Below are 19600 nucleotides of genomic sequence, written 5' to 3'. Positions count from 1 at the left end.
ATGAAAAGGGAAACAAGTTTCTAGTATGTTGTATTTTCTACAAACCTACAAATATTTGTGGCAGTTTTAATATAAACATTTATAGTTTAACAGCCTTTAATAGCCCTTTAAGGAACTTGCAGTGATATAAGTAGGTAATAATTTATACCTGCTAATGTCTGTTAAAATCTGATTATAATATTATAATTGCCCCTTTAATAACCCTACAAGAGCTTGCTTTTCTCACTGATTTGTTTCTTTTTCCACCAAATAAAACTCTCCCAGGTAGGGTATGGAATGGAAGATTTACTGTCCATGCTAAATAAATGTGACATTTAAAGCATTAAAGCTTTTTTTCCCATTTTGTTTTCCATTTTGGAGCATCTGTGCAATAGACTATAGCTAGTAGCAGTATCAAAAATCTTTTTTTTTTTCTTCTTCTCTCTCCAATGTAAGGCAACATCTACTTAAAAAATTATGTATTTTTGTATTTACATCGCACTAATATTATCATATGAGCACTGAATTAGGTGGGAAACAGTAGGCAATTCCTGTAATTTTCTCAGGGGAGGAGGGAGAAAAACACAAACATGGCTGATTCAGACAGAAATAAACAGAGGAGCACCTGTAAATGAAAATATTATTCCAGAACCCTATGTAAATTTAATCTCATCAGTAGAAGATTTAATGGTAAGATTACATGCTTGAGTTTATGGACATGAGTCAAGATAGTAAAGAATTTTAATGGAAAGTTTCTTAGACTAATTTGTCTGTATGTTTACACTATCAGCAGAGAACATGTCTCGCATGCGTCTTTTTTGATAGACTGATGAACCATTGAAGATAATATTCAAATGGTATTCTTTTTGCAGGTGTAGGTAAATCTAAAAATCTCTCTGTGTCTCATAGGCACAACCTCATGCAGATGTGTTGGCACTACAACCCAAAGATGCGGCCCACCTTCCAGGAGATCATCGAGATGCTGAAAGATGACCTCCACCCCTCCTTTCAGGAGGTCTCCTTCTTCTACAGTGAAGAAAACAAGCCTCCAGAGAGTGACGACTTTGACATGGACCTAGAGAATATGGAGAGCATCCCCCTGGACCCGTCGTCCTACTCCCAGAGAGAACGTAGCCTGGACGGGGAAGAGGGCTTGTCCATGGGGCTGCGTAGCAGTTATGATCAGCACGTTCCCTACACACACATGAACGGTGGCAAGAAAAATGGGCGCATCTTATCCCTGCCCTGCTCCAACCCCTCCTAATATAACCCTCCTCAGCTGCCAGCCTAACAAGCTATGTTTGATTTGTTTTTCTTTATTTTATAGAGTCACTTTTATCACTCTTTTTCCAAGGCCCCCTCATAACAGCAATCTCAGGACATTTCTTTCTTTCTACTCCCACAGCAGTATCATGCAGGGTGCCACTATTTTTGTATTTAAAGAAGAAAATGCACATCATCTGCTTCTCTCCTGTTTTTATATATATATATATATATATATATATATATATATAAAATTTTTGGGGTTTTTTGGGTTTTTTTGGCACACACGCGCGCGTACACACACACACACACACACAGACTGGTCAAATGGAACAAGCTGTGAATTCAAGCTTAGACAACCAGAAAGCTGCTTATGTCTGTCTCTCTCCAGACTGTCCCCACGACTCCAGTCGTGGATTCTCCTGGCTTTCTCCACAAACAAAGACGAGGAATAAAAAGAAACTGAATGAAATGAAAACTGAAAAAACTGAAGTGGCCTTATTTTATTAGTGGCCTGTCTGAGTATAGTGTAGAGGTGTCTGTTTAGTGAAGGTGTCGGTGGCAGATCTCCCAAACTGCTCATGGCCATATAAGCCTTCACCCCTCTCTACCTGTCTCACTTGTTCTCTTCAGTATTCAAACCACAGAGAATAAGCAGATTTTGGGACTTTTTTTTCTTATTTATTTGTTTTCCTTTACTACTTTTTTATTGTGTTCGAACATTTACAGCTGAAGGATACTGAAATTATTTTCAGATGATGTGACAGAAAGGTTGACCAGTAGTTGCTGCTTTGATATATTTTAGTGGGTATAGATGATGAAAAAATATATATGAATATGCTATTGCTGTTTTTGTACATAGTTGACATGTTGCCATCAAAGAGCTATTACCGGTTATAGAAATGTTTTTACATGTTTGTCTTGTGTCTAATCTTTTTTTTCTAATCCAAAAATCATACTAATCATCATCTAGAATTCTGAGCAGCATGCAGCACCTGGTAGTCTGTCTTTCAGGCCTGCACAGGTGAAGTATTGTACACGCATTTGGCTTTTGATGTCAACACTTGATATCAATTTTAATTACTGCTGTTAATAAAAGCAGTGAGGTGCATTCAAGATGAGTGTATGACTGCTTCTCTCACTGTTCTTCTATGCTGTAGCATTTTTGTATTTGCACTGAAAAACGACACTACAACAGTTGCTTAAAGCAGCATACAGATAGAAACAATTGTTCCAGTATAAAGTTAGAAACTAGTGGTGCATAGAAAGCTGAGCTAAGAACTAGTCATCCATACTGCTAATGTAGTGTAGTTATTTTTAGTGTGACTCGTTGCTTGTTTTGCTTAGACTTTGATGATACTCTGATCTCAAAATAAAAAATAGGTATAAAAAAAAACATAACTAAAGCTAACTTGTGACTACTCTAAAGCTAGTAGATCTTATTAATTTAAATCATGTTGTGGTGCAAAAGATTGTCAAGATTTCTTGATTTACTTACAGGAAATGTGATTGTATTTTATGTTCAGTGCACATCATGAAACCACAAAGTAAATTTTGAATAGAAGATCAAGACTACAAAAAAAATGTTAATTTATTTGATTTATTTATTGGTGAGGTTATGTGCATATTTATTTAAAATCTGGCATAAGAGGGTACATTTTCTACATGGCGCTGTATCTATCTACATTAGTATTTCCAATAATGGTTTGTTTCTATAAAGATGGGATGTTGGTTTTCTACACTCATGAAGACTGATTTTCTCTGGACCAAGGGCCCTGTGTTGGGCCTTTGACTGCTCTGTCTGTCAACTCATCTCCCCAGTCTATGACCTCATCCCAGCCATGCCAGCAGCTCCAGTATTCATCGTCCGTCCAGGACACACCCTGCACACAGTCATTCTTCTTTCGGCGGAAAGGAATCACATCGCCATTAGACATAGGAGCACTGCTATACCAGCGTATGTCTGTGTGTCCTGTGGCACCATCTCTTTTTGTGCTGTCCAGAATTCTGGGCTTTGGCTGATCACCTCTCTCTGTGTTGCCCAGAACCCTGGGCTTTCTCTGACCAGTCTTTGAACCCTCTGCTCCGCACAGGGCTGCTCTGGAGCACTCCTCCATTCCTGAGCTCCTCTCCCTCATCAAACCAGGCTCCAAGTAAAAGGCATTATGGGTTGTGAAGTACTGTGTGCGTCTGGGGCATCCATCTCTGCTGCTTCCGTGGGAAGATTTGTCAATTGTCATATATGGATCCCACTTTGCCCTGCCCTGATGATGTCTGGCAGTTTGCCAGGTTAGGGGATGGACTCTAGACCAGGGCTCTGTCCACTCTCTGACAAGTAGGTGTGGGATGCCTGCACTTTTTCTGTGGGCAGCAGGACAGGTGTGGGCACCACATGACACAAGCTGTTTCAACTGTTTGGACTCCACAGTCGTATTGTCTCTCTTCAGCAGCTGCACCAGTTTGCCTGGCTCACACTCAGAGCAGAGAGTTCCATTTCTGTCCCCACAGCACATGAACCCCCCACTAGAGCTCCCTCTGTACATGTCGGTAACGCTAGTTTAAAGATGTTGCCAAAGTTAGCTTAGTAATCGATCTCCTGTATCCCTTGTTGGATCTGATTACCTTTCTCAGTGCTTTCTTCTAGCTCTTGAGGTATTCTTGTGAAACGAGTTGTTTCAGATTTGATATAACAAGACATATGTTACTAATTAACAAATATCCTTAGCCATGGGGCGCCTGTTTAGAAGGAAGCATTTCATGTAACAGGTAAGATAACCGGCAAAAACCGCTATGGTATAACTATCTAATTAACGCGGCTAAATAACCTATGTAGCTAACGCTAGCTAAGATACCCTAGCGTTAGGTAACGAGTGACTGAGGTTAACCTGTGTTAGCTGGTATTAACCTGTGGCTAAATTAACCTGTATTAGCTGGTAAAAAACTGGTAGTTTTTCTACACTAGATGTGTATTTCTTTAGCTATATTATTATGGATATTATATTTCACTCTATTAAATGCCGCATATTACCTACGAATAGCTATTAAAGAAATAACGTAGGGTTCGCTAGCTAGCGAGCTATATTATTTATTTAAAATTCCACGGCAAGTGTCCTTTCGTTCCTATGGTTACTGAAAATCCGGATAAATGGCATATCTTTTTTTTTCCTATTGGTAGCTTGCTAAAGACTAGGAAAGAAATATGCCATGCTAGCTATCTAATTACTTTTTCGAGGTTAATAAATCTTTTTTTTTTAAGAGTTTAATGGTTATTTTCAGTAAATATCAAGGTACCATAATCTTTATTAATACAAAATCAGTAAACAAGGTAATTTAAAGGCTAGCCTAGTATGTATATCTATGTTAGATCATTTGTTTATTTGCAATACTGAAAAATGAAGTTCTTTAAAGTTGTAATTATGATTGTATGTGGTACTGGCTATGTGTCACATAATAAAACAGCACTCGTTTTTCAGTACGTTTAAAATAACACTAGGTTAGGATCCCGACGTTAAAACATTGAGATGTAGCGCGCGATCCGGTCCGTTCCCACAATGCTCCGAGAGCCTCCTCTATGAAGCTGGAATGAATATCACTCTTGCTTTTAATCTTTGTTTCGGGAGTACGTGCTTTACTGGAAGTGGACAGCAGATGCTAAGATAAAAAAAAAACAAAAAACAAAACAAAACAGCGGTTATAAATGCTGTTTTGTGTGTAATCAAATATAGAATGCGTTTAAAAAAGTTGAGGCTTTAGTTTGCCGGTGACAGGATTCCCAAAATGGTAAGTAGCACTGTAGGTTAGCTTAGCTAGCTAGCTAAAGTTTTACGAAGCCTGGTAACTTGCTAACACCAAGTTGAGTAAAGTAGCTAGCTAGCTAGATAAGTTACAAGGGTCTGCTTTGTTTTGAATAGTAATTCATGCCAAAGTACACTGAACTTTAGCTAGCCTCCATTTGAATTAGTTCTCAATTTCGTGGAAATGTTTTTACTTTCACTGTAGTTAAAAAGATTTTTAGTGATTGTGTCGTGACAAGTGTCTGTTTCTGAAGTTCATCGTTGGACATTTTGTTGTTGCTGTTTTAAGATAGAACTACCAAAACAATTTGTCTCTTTTTTTCTATTTGATTAGCCACCAGTTTACAGTATACCAGTCTGCTTACCATAGGCAACGTGTAAGATCCACAGTGCTCGCCTAGTTGTTTCTATAATTGTTTCCTGTCGACCCTGGTCTCGTTCTTCTTTGGTCTGAGGAATACGGGTCAGTTTGGTATTGTCACTTCATCGCTGCATTCCATGCGTATCTACAGTTTCATTGTTTTCTTTTTTTGACAAGTCATACTCTCGGTTTCACAGTTTTGTTTAAATATACAGTCGTTGATGTGAAAGATTGTAGAATTTTAAATGACTTTGTGATGTGACAATTTCTTGATAATTAAGCCACCTTGTTGGACAATATTGTCAAATGAACATTTGAGTTTAATTAAACTAGTCAACAGTCCAAGGGCATTTTTGACAGCTAAATTAGTCAGAAAGGCTGTTAAAATAACAATTGTAAAAGAGCCACAGACATTTTTCTTGTTTTTATAGACTGATTGCTCCTAAAGTAAACCTCAAACTGAATTGCTTGTGGCTGAATTGGGCTCCTAGAACTTGTCAGAAGTTGACTGGTAAAGACATTATGGATCATTTGCTTTTTTTTCCACTGTGGTACTCCTGATCTGATAACGGCTACCTAAAGTCATTGTACCCGTGGGAAAACAGCAGCACGGCGGTGATTATGACAAAAGCATGTAAAGTAGAACTAGGCCTCACTGTGCCTTAGACATCTGCATTTTACCTGGGGGGCTTCGTCTCTACAAAGGCAGGTTTTCACTATAACAAGAAGGGCCTTTTCTCTGATTTTGGATTGGTTTTGACCTTCTTCTACCAGTACTTAATCACAAACCTTCATTCTGTTGTGCAACACTGTCATCAAATGAATCCTTTGAAAAACAGCAAACTCATATCAGACAGAGAAACTCATTCCTTCTCTTCATAGATCTCAACTGAATTCATCCTTCCCGGACAGCTCACTTTTTCTAGATGTCCAGTGGCTGTGGCAATGAGCTTCTGTCCTTCCTGTGTAGTCAGTTGAACATAGCTGTTCGTTTGAAGGAAGAGTGAAACAAAGACAGAAGCTGAATAATTCACTCCCCTTTGCAATTTTTTTTAAAGATGGGCAAAAGTCATTTCATATCCATTGCATCTTGAGCATGCACATGTTTGTGTGACAGAAAAGGCAACCTTGCTTTGGCTTATGCTGCTTGTTATTCCTGTCCTTTGCTAGTCGGGCAGCCTGCGTTTCTTGTTTTGTTTTTTTTCTGTTATCCAGCAGGCTGGGTTACATTTCATGCTGGTGTGTACTCATGGCTCAAGGCCTGAGTCAGAGGAGGTGTGGTCACAAGCAGCAGGTGCTCCTCCCTTGGAAGAAGTATGTGGCCATGGAGGTAGTGAATACAGGTTGTCTGCAGAGAGATGGCTATAGTATTTCAGTGCAAGAATGAGCAGCTTTGCCCACTGAGGCGGTAGAGTTAAAGAACAAATTTGGCATGCAGATGGATTTGTTTAGGGGGGATTTTGTTTTTGACCTATGACCTAGGACATATGACCATTAATTCATATATCTGCTGTCATCAGTGTTTTGTCAATTTTGCTAAACCATCTCTGTACAGGGGGGCAAGTTTAAAAGCCTCTTAATGAGGTAATTGATGGTAATCTTTGCTAGTGTATTTACTTTTATTTGATGGTGATTAGAATTAAATATCGCATGTTGGTATGGGCCCTTTATGTGGCAGATGGGGAAGCAGAGCTGAATTCTTTTTCCTATTCCAAATGAAGACCACACCAGACCATGAACCAAGTCGTCCAGGTAGCAGACATTCCTTTACCACCAGTCTGGAACAATCTACTTTAAATTCTTTTTTCTTTTTCTTTTTTGGCACGCAACACATCAGGCTAATTTTCTATAGCCAGTTTCTGATTTATGGAGAAATGTGATCAAGTTAGTCATGCATTGCCAATATTGCCATCATTTTGGATTTGCTATAAAAGCTGCAATTGTTTTTAATACTGCCATTATGCATGGAAAGTATTTGAATATGTTCAAATAAGACAAGCAAAAAAGCAATGAGCTCAAAGCATGAGCAATGTCTAGAAAATTCTAGAGTGCCCACTTCAGAACTCTTCTTTTTGATATTTTGCCTAAGCAGTGCTGTCTCCCCATCTGGTTGCTGCTTATGCATTAGTCTTTGTAGTTGAGGGTGGTTTACATGTTCTTTTTATTAAAGAACAAAATAAGTTGATGTGTTTAAAGATATCTTGTGTCGTTTTCCTCCCCCCCCCCCCCCCCCACTCTCCCTTTCTCTCCCTCTTTGGCCCTTCAATTTTCAGTTCTGACAGTGATGTGCTTGTTGGGATGTCCAGCTGCTGTTCTGGTCTGATTAGTTGATTATGACTGTCAGTCATTACAGATCCATCCTTTAACACCTCACTTCCTGCACCCACCACTTCTGCTGGAGGTATGTGTTCTGGTTCAGGGAACCTCTACATACAGTGTTTATTGTTTGCCAGCAGAAGACTGGTTACCATACACGAGTGATCACCAATCAACCAATCGCGATCTACAACTTGACCCCTGTTGATGGTATCAGCTGTATGAGAGTGTTGACCACTGTCATACACTAAATAAGCTAACCCTTAGTAATGGGGTGAGGGTTCCTGACCCGTAGGCTACTCACTGTTGTGTCAGTGGCTCAAGGATCAAATTAAATGGACGAGGATAGCAGCTGCATATCTTCGTATACCTTGTGGGAAAACGCAGCGTCTATACAAAAGAAAAACTCAAGGTACATGTCTACCTGTATACAAGTTTGCACTTTGCAGTTACATACAGGACCTTGAATACCTGGATTTTTTGTGTGTAATGGACTGACCTGTCCTTCACTGTCCTTCCTAGCCAGTGACAGGATATAAAATGCAGCTCTACAAGGGCAATTCAATTAACAAATTAAACTATATAGGCCTACTGATGGCAAATTGCAATCAGATCAGTGTATATCATTAGAAATATTCCTTTTACTATATAGTGTATGTAAAAAAGCATTTTGCTTCAAAGGGCATCTCAAATGATGGTCTACTATATAAATGAAGTGGGATTTTTTTTCCCCTCTTTTCTCATTCCTATTCAGACATCAAACAGCACAAGATTGTCGTTAATCCATTTATCTCGGCCATTTCGCACTAATTTCTGCTCTTTCTGCCATCTGCACGTCTGCAAGAGATCGCTGTGTTGTCCTTTCCAAATCAATTTATTCATTCAAATAGTTTCTTTTTTTGTGTGTGGCGTATTTTGTCTGTGCATTTCACCCGACAAATACTAAAATTATTGTATTTTAGTTGATTGTTGCTTTTTTTGCTCAAGTAAATTGTCAAATTAATACACAGACTCTTTGTTTTGCAGAATATAGCCAGAATGGATGAGACTGAAGCACCAAAGGTTCTTCTAGAGGACTCTCTTACTGTTTCTGTCTCTGATGGCATCAGCATTGAGGGTTAGATCTGAACTTTTTAACTGCCTCCATTATGATATTTCCCATGTGGCATTGTCAGAATTCTTGTGGTCTCATTATTTGTGCTCAGCTTTTCAAGCTGTGGTTAGGACTGATAAGGTACATACCTGATTTATATGTTTTTGTGTGTGTGTTTTTATATGGTTATGGTATGGAGAGAATTGAGGATTCAGTCAGTGTGTGAGGCATTTGTATGTGTTGTATAGACTTCTCGACCCTGCGGGAGGACCTGGAGACTGATGCTCGAGACTTTGAGGCTCCAACTTGGAGTTTGGCTGTTGATCAGCAGTACATAAAAGCTTATTCCAAAGAGGCCATTAAGAGACAAGATGTCATATATGGTAAGTTAGTTTGCCTTGCTCAGAGTCTTTATCATTAAGGATGAATAATAAAAATGCCTGCTTAAATGCTGTTGATTAAATAAGCTTTTTGAGACTAGATTTGGTTTGGTTCAGTTTGCCAAGGTGCTAACAAAGTAGCAAAATAATTTATAGTAGCAAAGATATAGGACACCTATGACCAAGTGTAGTGTAGTGTAGTGTGTGTGTGTGTGTGTGTGTGTGTGTGTGTGTGTGTGTGTGATGTATGAGCTGTTGTTGTGGGTCAAACACTTCTGACTCTTGCACTGTTGTTGTTGGTAGAGCTGATCCAGACAGAGATTAACCATGTGCGCACACTGAAGGTGATGTTGCGGGTGTATGTGCATGAGCTGCGCCACACCCTGCAGATGGATGACGCCCAGCTCGGAAGGTTCCTTCCTTGCCTGGACCAGCTGCTGTACAACCACCAGCACTTCCTGGATCGGCTAAAGCAACGTCGCAAGGAGAGTCTGGAACCAGGCAGTGAGAGGAACTACTACATGGAGAGAATAGGAGACATCCTCTTGGCTCAGGTATCAATGGAAGGCCTTCAGTTTAGGTCTCACTCCTTCATTTCCTACACCTGTCAAATTACTCACCCTTTGCCATTGTATAAGACATGTCCTCACTTTTCTGCGTGGCTTACCTTAGTGTTGATTTGATAGTAATGTTTTTATGTTGTTTAGTCTTAGTTTTTACCCCATTCATTTGTGTCTCATCTTTTAGTTATGACAATTCCCACCCACTGGCTTCTCCAATTGGAGGAATGTACTAACTGCTCTTGTCTGAAAGCATGTTGTTCTGATTGACAAGGAACAGAGTAATGCTATCCCTCACACCCAGAAAGCAGTACCAGCTTTGCTCTCTTGGACTCCCAGCTTGGATAGATGTGGCATCATCTGCGTTCAAAATTGTGAACCCACAATGATGTAGAGGTGTTGATCAATTTCACTTTTAGTCTTTGGACTCCTACTCGGATGGAGCTGGAGACCCTAAACCTGCAGGTGGTGGCTTTACCACATCATTTACATTTGGGCACTGGAATTTGCTGATAGTCAGTTTACAGTTCCTGAGCTGGACTTGTTTGTCAGCCACTCAAGGGTCAAAATGTGTAATAAATGTAATGAACTGTAAAGGAGACATTTTTATTAAACTCCAGTGTCTCTCTGGTGGCTGAAGGACCCATTGAACTATGTGAGATGCTTCTGACATAGCTGATTGGGCAGAGGATGCTGTTTAAGTGACACTCCTTTCTGGAAGGCAAACATGTAAGACTAACTGTAAATGGTAGGTTCTACAGCCTTATATCCTGGGATCAGGCTACACAAATTCAGCATGATTTTGACTCTGATTTTTTAAAAATGTATTTAGTTTTTGGTCATAGCTAACAAATTTCCAAAATTTCCACAAATTTACGATTGGGAACGAGGAACAGACCTTATAGTGTAACGAACAGTGATGTGGGGTCGGGGACAGCCCACAATATTCCAGAGGAAAGTCTAGCCTGTCAAAAGTTTTTTTTTTTGTTTTCTTGCCTAGTTTGACAGCTCCTACAACATGTTCCTTGTTGGCAATGAATGACAGTTTATTGATCCTCCTTTCGACCTATGAATAACTTAAAGGATCTGAACGATAAGTGGTTGCCACTGACCAAGACATGGCAAGAATTTATGACTCTATGATTGCTATAAATATTGTGTTGTCTGATCCCGGCATTAGTCCTTCCAGACTGTCGTAGTCCATCTGTGGAATCCCAACTAGAAATCTGGTGTGGTCAATCGTCAGTACTCCTACCATGTAGAACATGCCTTATGTTATGCTTTCCTGCTGACAAGCTTTTTTTCCCCCCCTCTCCTTGATTTCCTCTTGTATTTTTTTTAATTGTCTCATTCTACAGTCCTTCAGGTCAGACTCTAGTTGATGTACTGTGTTAAACTCAGAACTAATTAATGTTTATCTGTGTTTGCGTACATGTGCTTGTGTTCTTTTGTGTTTGTAAAGTCAAATCAAATTTATTTATAGTGCTTTTTACAATCACAAAGCCACTTACAAATGTCCAAGTCCAAGAACCCAGCAAGCCAAGGGTGACAGTGGCAAGCAAAAAACCCCTAGAGAATGAGGAAGAAACCTTGAGAAGAACCAACATTCAAAGGGGGTCCCGTCCTCCTCTGGCCAACAACGGTCACCATAATTTTAAGAGAAAATAAATAAATAAGAAGAAGAAGAAGAAGAAGAAAAAAATAAGCAATTTATGTGTATGTGCGCATGCATCTGTGCTTTGTTTGTTTGTTTTGTTGGTAGATGTACAGGTAGTGCCAAGTGCCAATGCATTGTTCCCAATCCTAATTTCTCAAGGGCCGTTTGTTTTGGAAATTCTTAAGTCATGATGTTACCCACACTGCTTGTATGCAGAAATTTTCACATCCTAGCCGCTTAAGCAGACCTTACTGACTCCTCTTGGCTGTGTAGCTTGTGCATTATTAATGAGATGTATGTAATATATAACATGTAATCTGTTGTTTAGCCAGCCAGTCAGCCATTTCCTGCTCCTGGCTCTGGTCTCCGAGCCTGTGTGTTGATTTTGTGTTCTGCATGTAGTTTTCAGACGAGCTGCGGAGTAGACTGCGTGACAGCTATGGTATGTTCTGCAGTAGCCACACAGAGGCTGTGAACTTCTACAAAGACCAGTTACAGAACAGCAAGAAGTTCCAGCATTTAATGCGAGTAAGTAAAGGCCCTTTGCAAGCTCCAGTTTTGGTGAATTAGATGTAGCTCTGCTGAAGTTTTCTTCAGTGTGGGCTATCTTGCTTTAATTCTCATCCTGGTTGTGAACTTTTAATGCCTGCTCAATCAAATATTAATCTCAATCACTATTTTAGCTTCCCACAATTAAATTGTAATATTCATGTTTAAAATGAGTGCTCTGCTGCATATCCAATCCAGCACTTTAGTCAGCCAGTCACCAGGGAGTGATGAAACAACTGCAACCTTAAATTATTATTTGCATTCCAAAATGCGGCTCAGCAGTGCTCAAAATGCAGTTGTTGGCTGAGCATAACTCTCATAGTTCATCTTACAGAACATATCTACGCATTATATTTAACTACATATGTCTTTTTCCTTTAGGGTAAGATTTGTAGATGGAATTGGCCATGCGTGCTGAATTATTGTGAGATTTTTCCTGGTAGTGAAAACACAAAATTTATTAACATTTAAATGTATAAATGTGAAAGTGCAGTAAAAATGACTTGATTCTAAAAACAGCACTTTCTAAAAACAACAGTATTGCTCAGAAATAATTGTGGTCATTTTGGCCATAATCTTGAAGCCGAAGATAAAATTTCTGTCATTTCATGATTTGCTGGATTCTTACTTAACTTTTCTTTTGTCAGAAAATAGGTCAGTTGGCTGTAGTGAGAAGGTTGGGTGTGCCGGAAGGTATTCTACTTATAACCCAGCGCATCACCAAATACCCTGTTCTGGTGGAGAGAATTATTAAAAATACTGAAGGTAAATGATTATACTTTTCATTGTTTTATTCGAAATCCCATTGCTTGAGAATGTAACACAAATGTGAGCTCATCACAGGGGTGATGTGACTTTGCTTTGTTTTCTGGTGACAGTTGGTTCAGAGGAGCACAGAAACCTAATATGTGCTCTAGAGCATATTAAAGACACCATATCACAGGTGGACTACCAGGTGCACCAGTACGAGCAACTCAGAGAAATGAGTACCCGTCTGGAGCCCAAGTCCCAGGGCAGGATGAGCAATGGGCAGTCATTCCGCAGGGATGACCTGTTCCAGCCTGGCAGGAAACTCCTCCGTGAGGGATTACTCAGCTGGAAGGCCCAGTCCAGGACCAAAGGTAAAAGTCTTCTCTCTCATTGTGTGTGTGTGTGTGTGTGTGTGTGTGTGTGTACACACACACATAAATATGAGAGAGAGACATAGATAGATAGATAGATAGATAGATAGATAGATAGATAGATAGATATAAATAAATATTATCTATATATATCTATATATATATATATTCAGATGATTATTGATGTGGAATTTTTTTCAGATGTCCTTGTGGTGCTGCTGTCAGATTTGCTTCTGCTGCTACAGAAGAATGACCAGAAGTTTACGTTTGCTTCTCTGGTGAGAAATGACTTTGCTTAGACACTGGTAAAAGATTTGATATCTCTTTTTCCTATCATGAGAGTGAGGCTTAATGTTCTTTGTTGGACTTTGATGTGGCTTGGAGTTGACAATCCTGAAATTTTTACAGGAATCTGTCAAATTTCTATAGCAGTGATCAGCTCCTATGAAATTTCTTTTTTTTCTGTGGTGTGTGTTCACATGATTGAAGTAGTTTGTGTGAGTATGGTGATGTGTGTTTACAGTGGTGGAGTTTAATGACTGTTGATCCTGTAGGACGGAAAGCCTGCAGTGCTCTCCCTACACAAACTGCTTGTGCGTGAAGCAGCTCATAACGAGAGGGCGATGTATGTATTAACTTCTGATCATGCGGCCAACCTGTACGAGCTCCATGCTTCCACCAGAGAGGAGTGTCATAGCTGGAGACAGGAGATTTGGCAGGCAATTGAGAAGTGAGTTGGGTGTATGTGGCTGTGTGATGGCAGGGAGCCAGATTAGTCAACTGTCAGGATACTTTTATAGCCAAATTACATTCAAACTGTTCAGGATGTTTAATGTACTCCAAATGACAAATTGACAGACTTTATCTGTCATTGACCCTATTTAGCTTTAAATAGTTGACTGTATATATAGAGATAAACCACAAAGATGGATGGCTCTTTACCAAACAGCACTATCTTATGTAATGGTATAATAGAAACAGATTATATTACAGGTGCCGTACGATAGCTGTATAATTTCTTCCTTCCACTCTTGTCCTACAGATGTGCACATGCATCTGAGGATAATGGTTCTCAGCCAGTGGAACAGGATGATGTTTTCACAGAGAAGTTTTTCAACTTCCAGGGTAATGTGGAGCGGGGTTGGGCTTATATACTAATGTGTCTGATGCATTATGAACCCAGGAAATATTTGTTATAATTAGTTTGGTTTACTTTACTCTGTTTGCAAAGTATCTGTGTGTGTGTGTGTGTGTGTGTGTGTGTGTGTGTGTGTGTGTGTGTGTGTGTGTGTGTGTGTGAGAGCAGAGCAGCTGCATAGTAGTGATGCTCAGATTGCAGAACTCCTGCAAAGGAAGCTGCAGCTGTTCAGTGAAATCGTGGAGACACTGACAGGAAGTGCAGCTCTTCCAAGACGCTTGCTCCTGTGTGAGTTCCAGCAGGGGGAGCAACTGATCAACAGCGCCATCACAGATGGTGAGACATGCATAGACATACATACTGCTAATGTGATTCAGGATTTGTTTGTTTATTTTTGCATATACTGAAATGATGCTCGAGTTTCACTAGTGAGTTTGAAAATAGTATTAAAAAGTGCTGTAAATATCACCTTGTGTGTGTTTTCTTTAATGAAATATTATATGATGAGGAACAGGAGCTCTACTTCCTCACTACTTCCTTTACTCAGGCATTGTTCTTGCACAAGTCTGTTCAAGAGCCTGTGATTAGATCGTGTGTGTGTGTGTGGGGCTCAGGTTGTATTTAAGCAGTGGATTGTTTCTGTTTGTTACCCAGTGGAGGATTTACAGCTACAGTTGCTGGATTGTGAGAGGAATCCTGCTCCTTTATCTCCAGACTGTGTGGATGTGCCACTTCCACCCAGAAGATCAAGCACTTCCACTGGGTATGACAACCCCATCAGAGTTTTCTCTAAAAGTAAGACTTGGTATTATTACTTGGATTACTTGGGTTCTGTGGATGAGTTTGTCCTTGATCTAGCACACCTAGGTTCTTTCTTTGTATGCAGATTACTGACTAAAATGAATTGGATTATTGAGAATGTGAGACAATCCCAGATTTGTTTCATATTTCAAAGGTGTTATGCTTGTTGCCATGCCAACATGATGATAAGCCTGTAATCTCAAACCTGCTTAGGAGCAGGCTAGTCCTATGTGGGTTTGGATCATGGCTTTAGGAGTATTCTCTATAGGAGGTCTAGCCCAGTCCTTTGAGACATGGATCCAACAATAATAAGTGTTAACATCTTGTTTGTGGGGAGGTCACTGAGGCCCTCTGACAAATACCAGAAGTAAAGGTACTGTTTTAGTTACAATAGAATTGTGCATGTGGACAGTCTCATTATGCTATACATATAACACGCAAACACCTATAAATAAATAACAGGCTACTTAGCACTTTTGTGTTTTGACAAGGGTGGCTTTTGGTTTGCATTTCTTCACAACTCTGAATTTTTTGTAAAATGGGATATGTGGAAACTTAAGGAGCCTAAAAACTACTGAGCTATCAGAAAGGTGGACTTGACACACAAAGGATTTACTAGTTTCACTTTTACATGGTTTTTAAAGAGGGCTTTATATACATAGAGCCTACCTGTTTGTAAAATGCATTTATTTTACCTGTTTCTATATCTTCTTAACCACTGCTCTGGACTTGGCAATAAAAGACAAATTATATAAAGGTAAGATTAGGTCACTGACACAATGGATATGCCACTATGGTTAGGGTTAACATTTATCAGAGCCGTACCGCTGCCCTTATTTTGTCACACCCAGTTTTGCTGTATTTCCTTTGGTGATTAGTAGAATTTGTAAATTCTTTGTGACCTTCTAAGAGTAACTCTAGTTCTGATTGCTGATCATGATTTTGAGTCTTGATATGCACATATACACAGCCCAAGGTCTCAAAGTCAGTCCAACTGTTCTAATCAATGTACGGTTGGAGGACCTGGCATTTATCATTGTATTTAAGTGGCTTATGAATAACAAGGCCCTAATTCACCTTACTGGCTAATCATCTGGCAGGGAATAATAACATGAGCAGAGCACAGCATCCATGTGTCTGAAGCCGAATCCCAGTGGCCTGAAATAATGGGTACTGTTTGAGATTTGGACTATTTAAACTCCTTGTTGCAGGTGGCCGTGGCTTACAGAACAAGAGACCCAGCTCTGATCCCCAGCTCAGGGACCTGTACCTTGACAACCTGGAGCTCTCTGTGTGTAACCCAAAAATACTCACACACTCACTTGCACACTTTTAAAAACATTTTTATACAGAGCGCTTTGTACAGCAGTTGTCACAAAGCTGCTTTACAAATGTCTATGTCCAAGCCCCCCCCAATCTCCCTCCCTCCCATAGCAGGTCTGATCCTCACCTTTCCCCCCCCCCCCCCCCCCCTCCTTAGGCTGATGAGATGACCCCCACCTGGCTCTTTGCCCATCTCGCCAAAGCTCAGGTAAGAAGTGCCTTTCTGTCTGTTCAGTTGCATTGGGATTTTCAGTGTTTCTTGTGTTAACCTCTATTATCACTACAGCTCTTCGATAAAGTCGCCATACTCTCCCAGAAGCTGTACAGTATCAAGGTAATGCAAATATGGCACTTTTGTATTAGTGCCATTCCTACCCAACTGCTGGCTTTTCATGTGTGTGTCTGTCTGTCTGTGTGTCTGTCTCTGTCTCACACCTTCTTAGGCTCTGGCTGTAAAGCAGGACAGTGAAGTTGAGCTTCTGCGCGCAGCAGTATCTGAACGGCCAGTGAGGCAGCGGGTCAATGCCATCATGGAGCAGGAGAAACTGCGCCACCTAGATAAGCAGCGGGAAGAGCTGACCCAAATGCAGGGGCTGATCAGCCAGAAGAGGCAGGAGCTGGTGCTATGGGAGGAGAAGCACCAGCTCTGGAAGCTGGAGATGATGGCCAAGGAGCAGGAGCTAACGCAGCGACAGGAAAAGTGTATGCATGATGAGACTGAGCTATCTGCCAAGCGGGAACAGCTGTCCCGCAACTATGAGGAGTACCAGCAGAAACTGGAGCGTTTGCGAGACTCTGCCCGTGCTGTGGAGAAGGACAAGGAGAAAGTAGACCAGCAGCTGAAGAAGTACAAGAAACATAACACCATCTCTAACCCAGGCTCTGTCCATTTTGAACCCACTCAGGTACAGACTATGAGGGCTAAGAGTTGTCCCACAGAGTAGAACAAAACCATATTATCATAAAATGTCTTCTAGTCTATGCGGGTGGAAGTTTCCACCTGTCTTCCTTGCTGTCTAGTATAATTTTCCAGTCCTGGAAAAAGCACTTAAACCAAGAAAGAGCACTTAAACGAGCCCTAGATATAATTTTAATGAACACTGAAGAAATCGGGTTAAATATTGAGCATTTTCATTGTATTTGAACAGTTAAACATGTGATTTGTGAACAATGAATATACACTTTACCCTGGCTTTCACATCAGGGCTTGCCATACCACTCAGCTGGCAGTGTCATCCTCAGCCCCAAAGCACACGTGCGGCCCAGCTTGTCCCAGGCAGCTGCCAGCTTCCAGGAGCAACCTCCCCTGGTCCCTCCTCGCATAGAGAGCATAGGTCTCTCACCCACCAAAACGGATGTCCCCATTCAGCTGGTGAGCACCACCAACCAGACGATGAAGTCCAGCTTTGTGCAGCAGCAGATCCCCACCAAACTGGCTGTCCACAAGGGCAAAGAGAAGAGTGGCAAGAGCAAGGGCTCCCACAATCGCACCAACAACGCAGGTCCACAACATGCTCTGACCTTTTCCTACTCTGAGTCATAACTGAAGACCGTGATGGAGAGAAAAATGGAAAATGGGTGGCGGGGGTGGTGTAATGTAGTTTTGTCTTTGCACTTGCAGCATCTATTGAGGTGTGTGATGTTGTGCCAATCAAAGCAATGGGTAAAGAGAGAGACGGCTCCAGGGCAAAGAGTGCCACTAAGCCCCAGCTACTCAGCCAAGGTAATGCACGCTTCATTCAAATCAAGTTATTTATTTATTTATTCCAAATAAAAAAGCAGAAATTTGTTTAAACTGAGATTTCTTGTTAATCTCCTACCTTTACTGTGACTGGACACCAAAGCCTTGAATATGCAAGATAATTGTGGGGGTTTTGTTTGGTTTTTTGTCTTTTCATTCCTTCTTCAGATATATATAATCTACCAGACCAGCTCATACAGTCAGAAAGTTCAGGCCAGCCCTGTAAACCCAGCCATGGCTCAACATCTACCCTTCCAGTCCATCATAAAGTGAAAAACCACCACTCCTCAAAAGAGGAGGTCATCTACTTTTGACTCTGTACTCAACACAGCTGCTTTTCAACATGTGTAGCCTACACTATAAGCAAAAATATGAAACTGATAAGTTTTTCTTTAAAAAAAAAAAAAAAAAAGTTTTTAGTCAGGTTTTAATTGTCTCTAAAATGAATGAACTTTTAGCAACTGATATACAGTCTCTGTAGCACTTTGAGTAACTGAGTTCACTAGGTAAAATCCACTTTTATTTTCCCTGAGAAATTATTTTGATGTTGATGGCCTGGTAGAATATACCTGTATAGAACAGTTCTATACAGGTATATTGGGTCTAGATAGAATATACCTGTATAGAACAGGAGAAGTATATCAAAGCCTTATACCAAAACAATGCTGTTATTTTTTCAGTTAACAATTTCTTCTAATTAACCTACCCTTTCTGTAAATATCTGTATAATTTGTGAATTATAGACCTTTTTATAGTAGGGGAAATTTAAATGAATGCCAACTGACTGAGAAGGTTTATAATTGTAGAACTACCTTTTTTTTTCTGGTTTTAAAAAAACATTCCTAACTAATTAGGCACTTCTAAATCCAGAAGATAATGCCTTGTGAGGACTATGGACTAATTTAGACCATTGATCTAACTGAAGTTGGATAAATGGTTTGATATTACTGTATGAAAAAAACTTGATTAGAAACCATGAATGATGAGAGATTTTTGTGGTCTCCAAATAAAATGGAGTGAGCTTTACATTTCACTCTTAAGAGTAATCTTAAGTATGTTTTAGATATCTCATGAAGATATCTCCACAGCAAACATTTAGCATCATTTTAATATCAGATCTACATAAGATTTGTGTGGTTTAAATCGTTTGCTTTTGTCTGTGTTCTGTCAGAGGCATAAGCTTATAAACTCAGTAACTGAAAGTGAGAGCTTTGCCTTGGCCTTGAGTCATGTTGAAATACTATGGTTTTCAGCACAATGCTGATGTTACTTCTGTGTGTTATGAACTCCATCAAGCTAGACTCTGCTCAAAATTGTATTAAAAGCCTTCAGCCTTGTGCCTTGGAATAACCTGGAGCTGAGTCAGCCCACTCCACATCCCACTTGTACAGTGAGTTTCGATGTGCATCATATCTGGATTCAGCAAAAGGAAAGGTACTGAAGTTCAATGGGGGTGAGGGAGTGTGCAGCCTCCTGCGCTGCATCCTCTTTTAAAGGTGAGGTGATAAAGCTCATGTGTATATG

The 19600-nt window shown here is 40.2% G+C and overlaps 2 protein-coding genes across 6 annotated transcripts in view; both read left to right on the top strand.

The window, feature by feature from the left end:
• insra (insulin receptor a) overlaps nt 1–2358 on the top strand; it is a 45667-nt gene extending 43309 nt beyond the window's left edge. For both annotated transcript variants that reach the window (XM_081703102.1, XM_035536505.2), the window contains one exon: nt 889–2358. In XM_081703102.1, the coding sequence (XP_081559228.1) occupies nt 889–1243 (355 nt within the window). In that variant the 3' untranslated portion in view covers nt 1244–2358. The remainder of the gene's footprint in view (nt 1–888) is intronic.
• Nucleotides 2359–4614: 2256 nt separating this feature from the next.
• On the top strand, nt 4615–18959 carry arhgef18a (rho/rac guanine nucleotide exchange factor (GEF) 18a). 4 transcript variants are annotated; one of them, XM_035536096.2, is made up of 20 exons: nt 4616–5022; nt 7671–7798; nt 8740–8830; nt 9055–9189; nt 9490–9740; nt 11806–11931; nt 12600–12717; nt 12831–13073; nt 13275–13351; nt 13628–13803; nt 14116–14198; nt 14380–14547; nt 14866–15006; nt 16224–16303; nt 16493–16543; nt 16622–16669; nt 16779–17240; nt 17540–17837; nt 17957–18058; nt 18245–18959. In XM_035536096.2, the coding sequence occupies exons 3-20, from the start codon at nt 8752–8754 to the stop codon at nt 18388–18390; spliced, it is 2784 nt and encodes a 927-aa protein (XP_035391989.1). In that variant the 5' UTR covers nt 4616–5022; nt 7671–7798; nt 8740–8751; the 3' UTR covers nt 18391–18959. The 4 variants fall into 4 exon arrangements, with proteins under 4 accessions (XP_081559229.1, XP_035391989.1, XP_035391992.1 ...); XM_035536099.2 differs by lacking the exon at nt 4616–5022 and adding an exon at nt 6413–7149; XM_081703103.1 differs by lacking the exon at nt 7671–7798 and having other exon boundaries at nt 4615–5022.
• The last annotated feature ends 641 nt before the right edge of the window (nt 18960–19600 follow it).

Source organism: Electrophorus electricus, chromosome 20, assembly GCF_041902795.1.
Source record: "Electrophorus electricus isolate QZ-2024a chromosome 20, ASM4190279v1, whole genome shotgun sequence".
Classification (NCBI taxonomy): Eukaryota; Metazoa; Chordata; class Actinopteri; order Gymnotiformes; family Gymnotidae; genus Electrophorus; species Electrophorus electricus.
Note: the sequence above shows the minus strand (reverse complement) of the source record. Positions and strands in the feature narration are given on the sequence as shown.

Excerpts from the sequence above, each read along its gene's own strand:
- arhgef18a (XM_081703103.1), top strand. Across the intron at positions 9,741-11,805 it reads GAGACATCCTCTTGGCTCAG|TTTTCAGACGAGCTGCGGAG; the intron begins GTATCAATGGAA and ends TTCTGCATGTAG. Across the intron at positions 15,007-16,223 it reads CATCAGAGTTTTCTCTAAAA|GTGGCCGTGGCTTACAGAAC; the intron begins GTAAGACTTGGT and ends TCCTTGTTGCAG.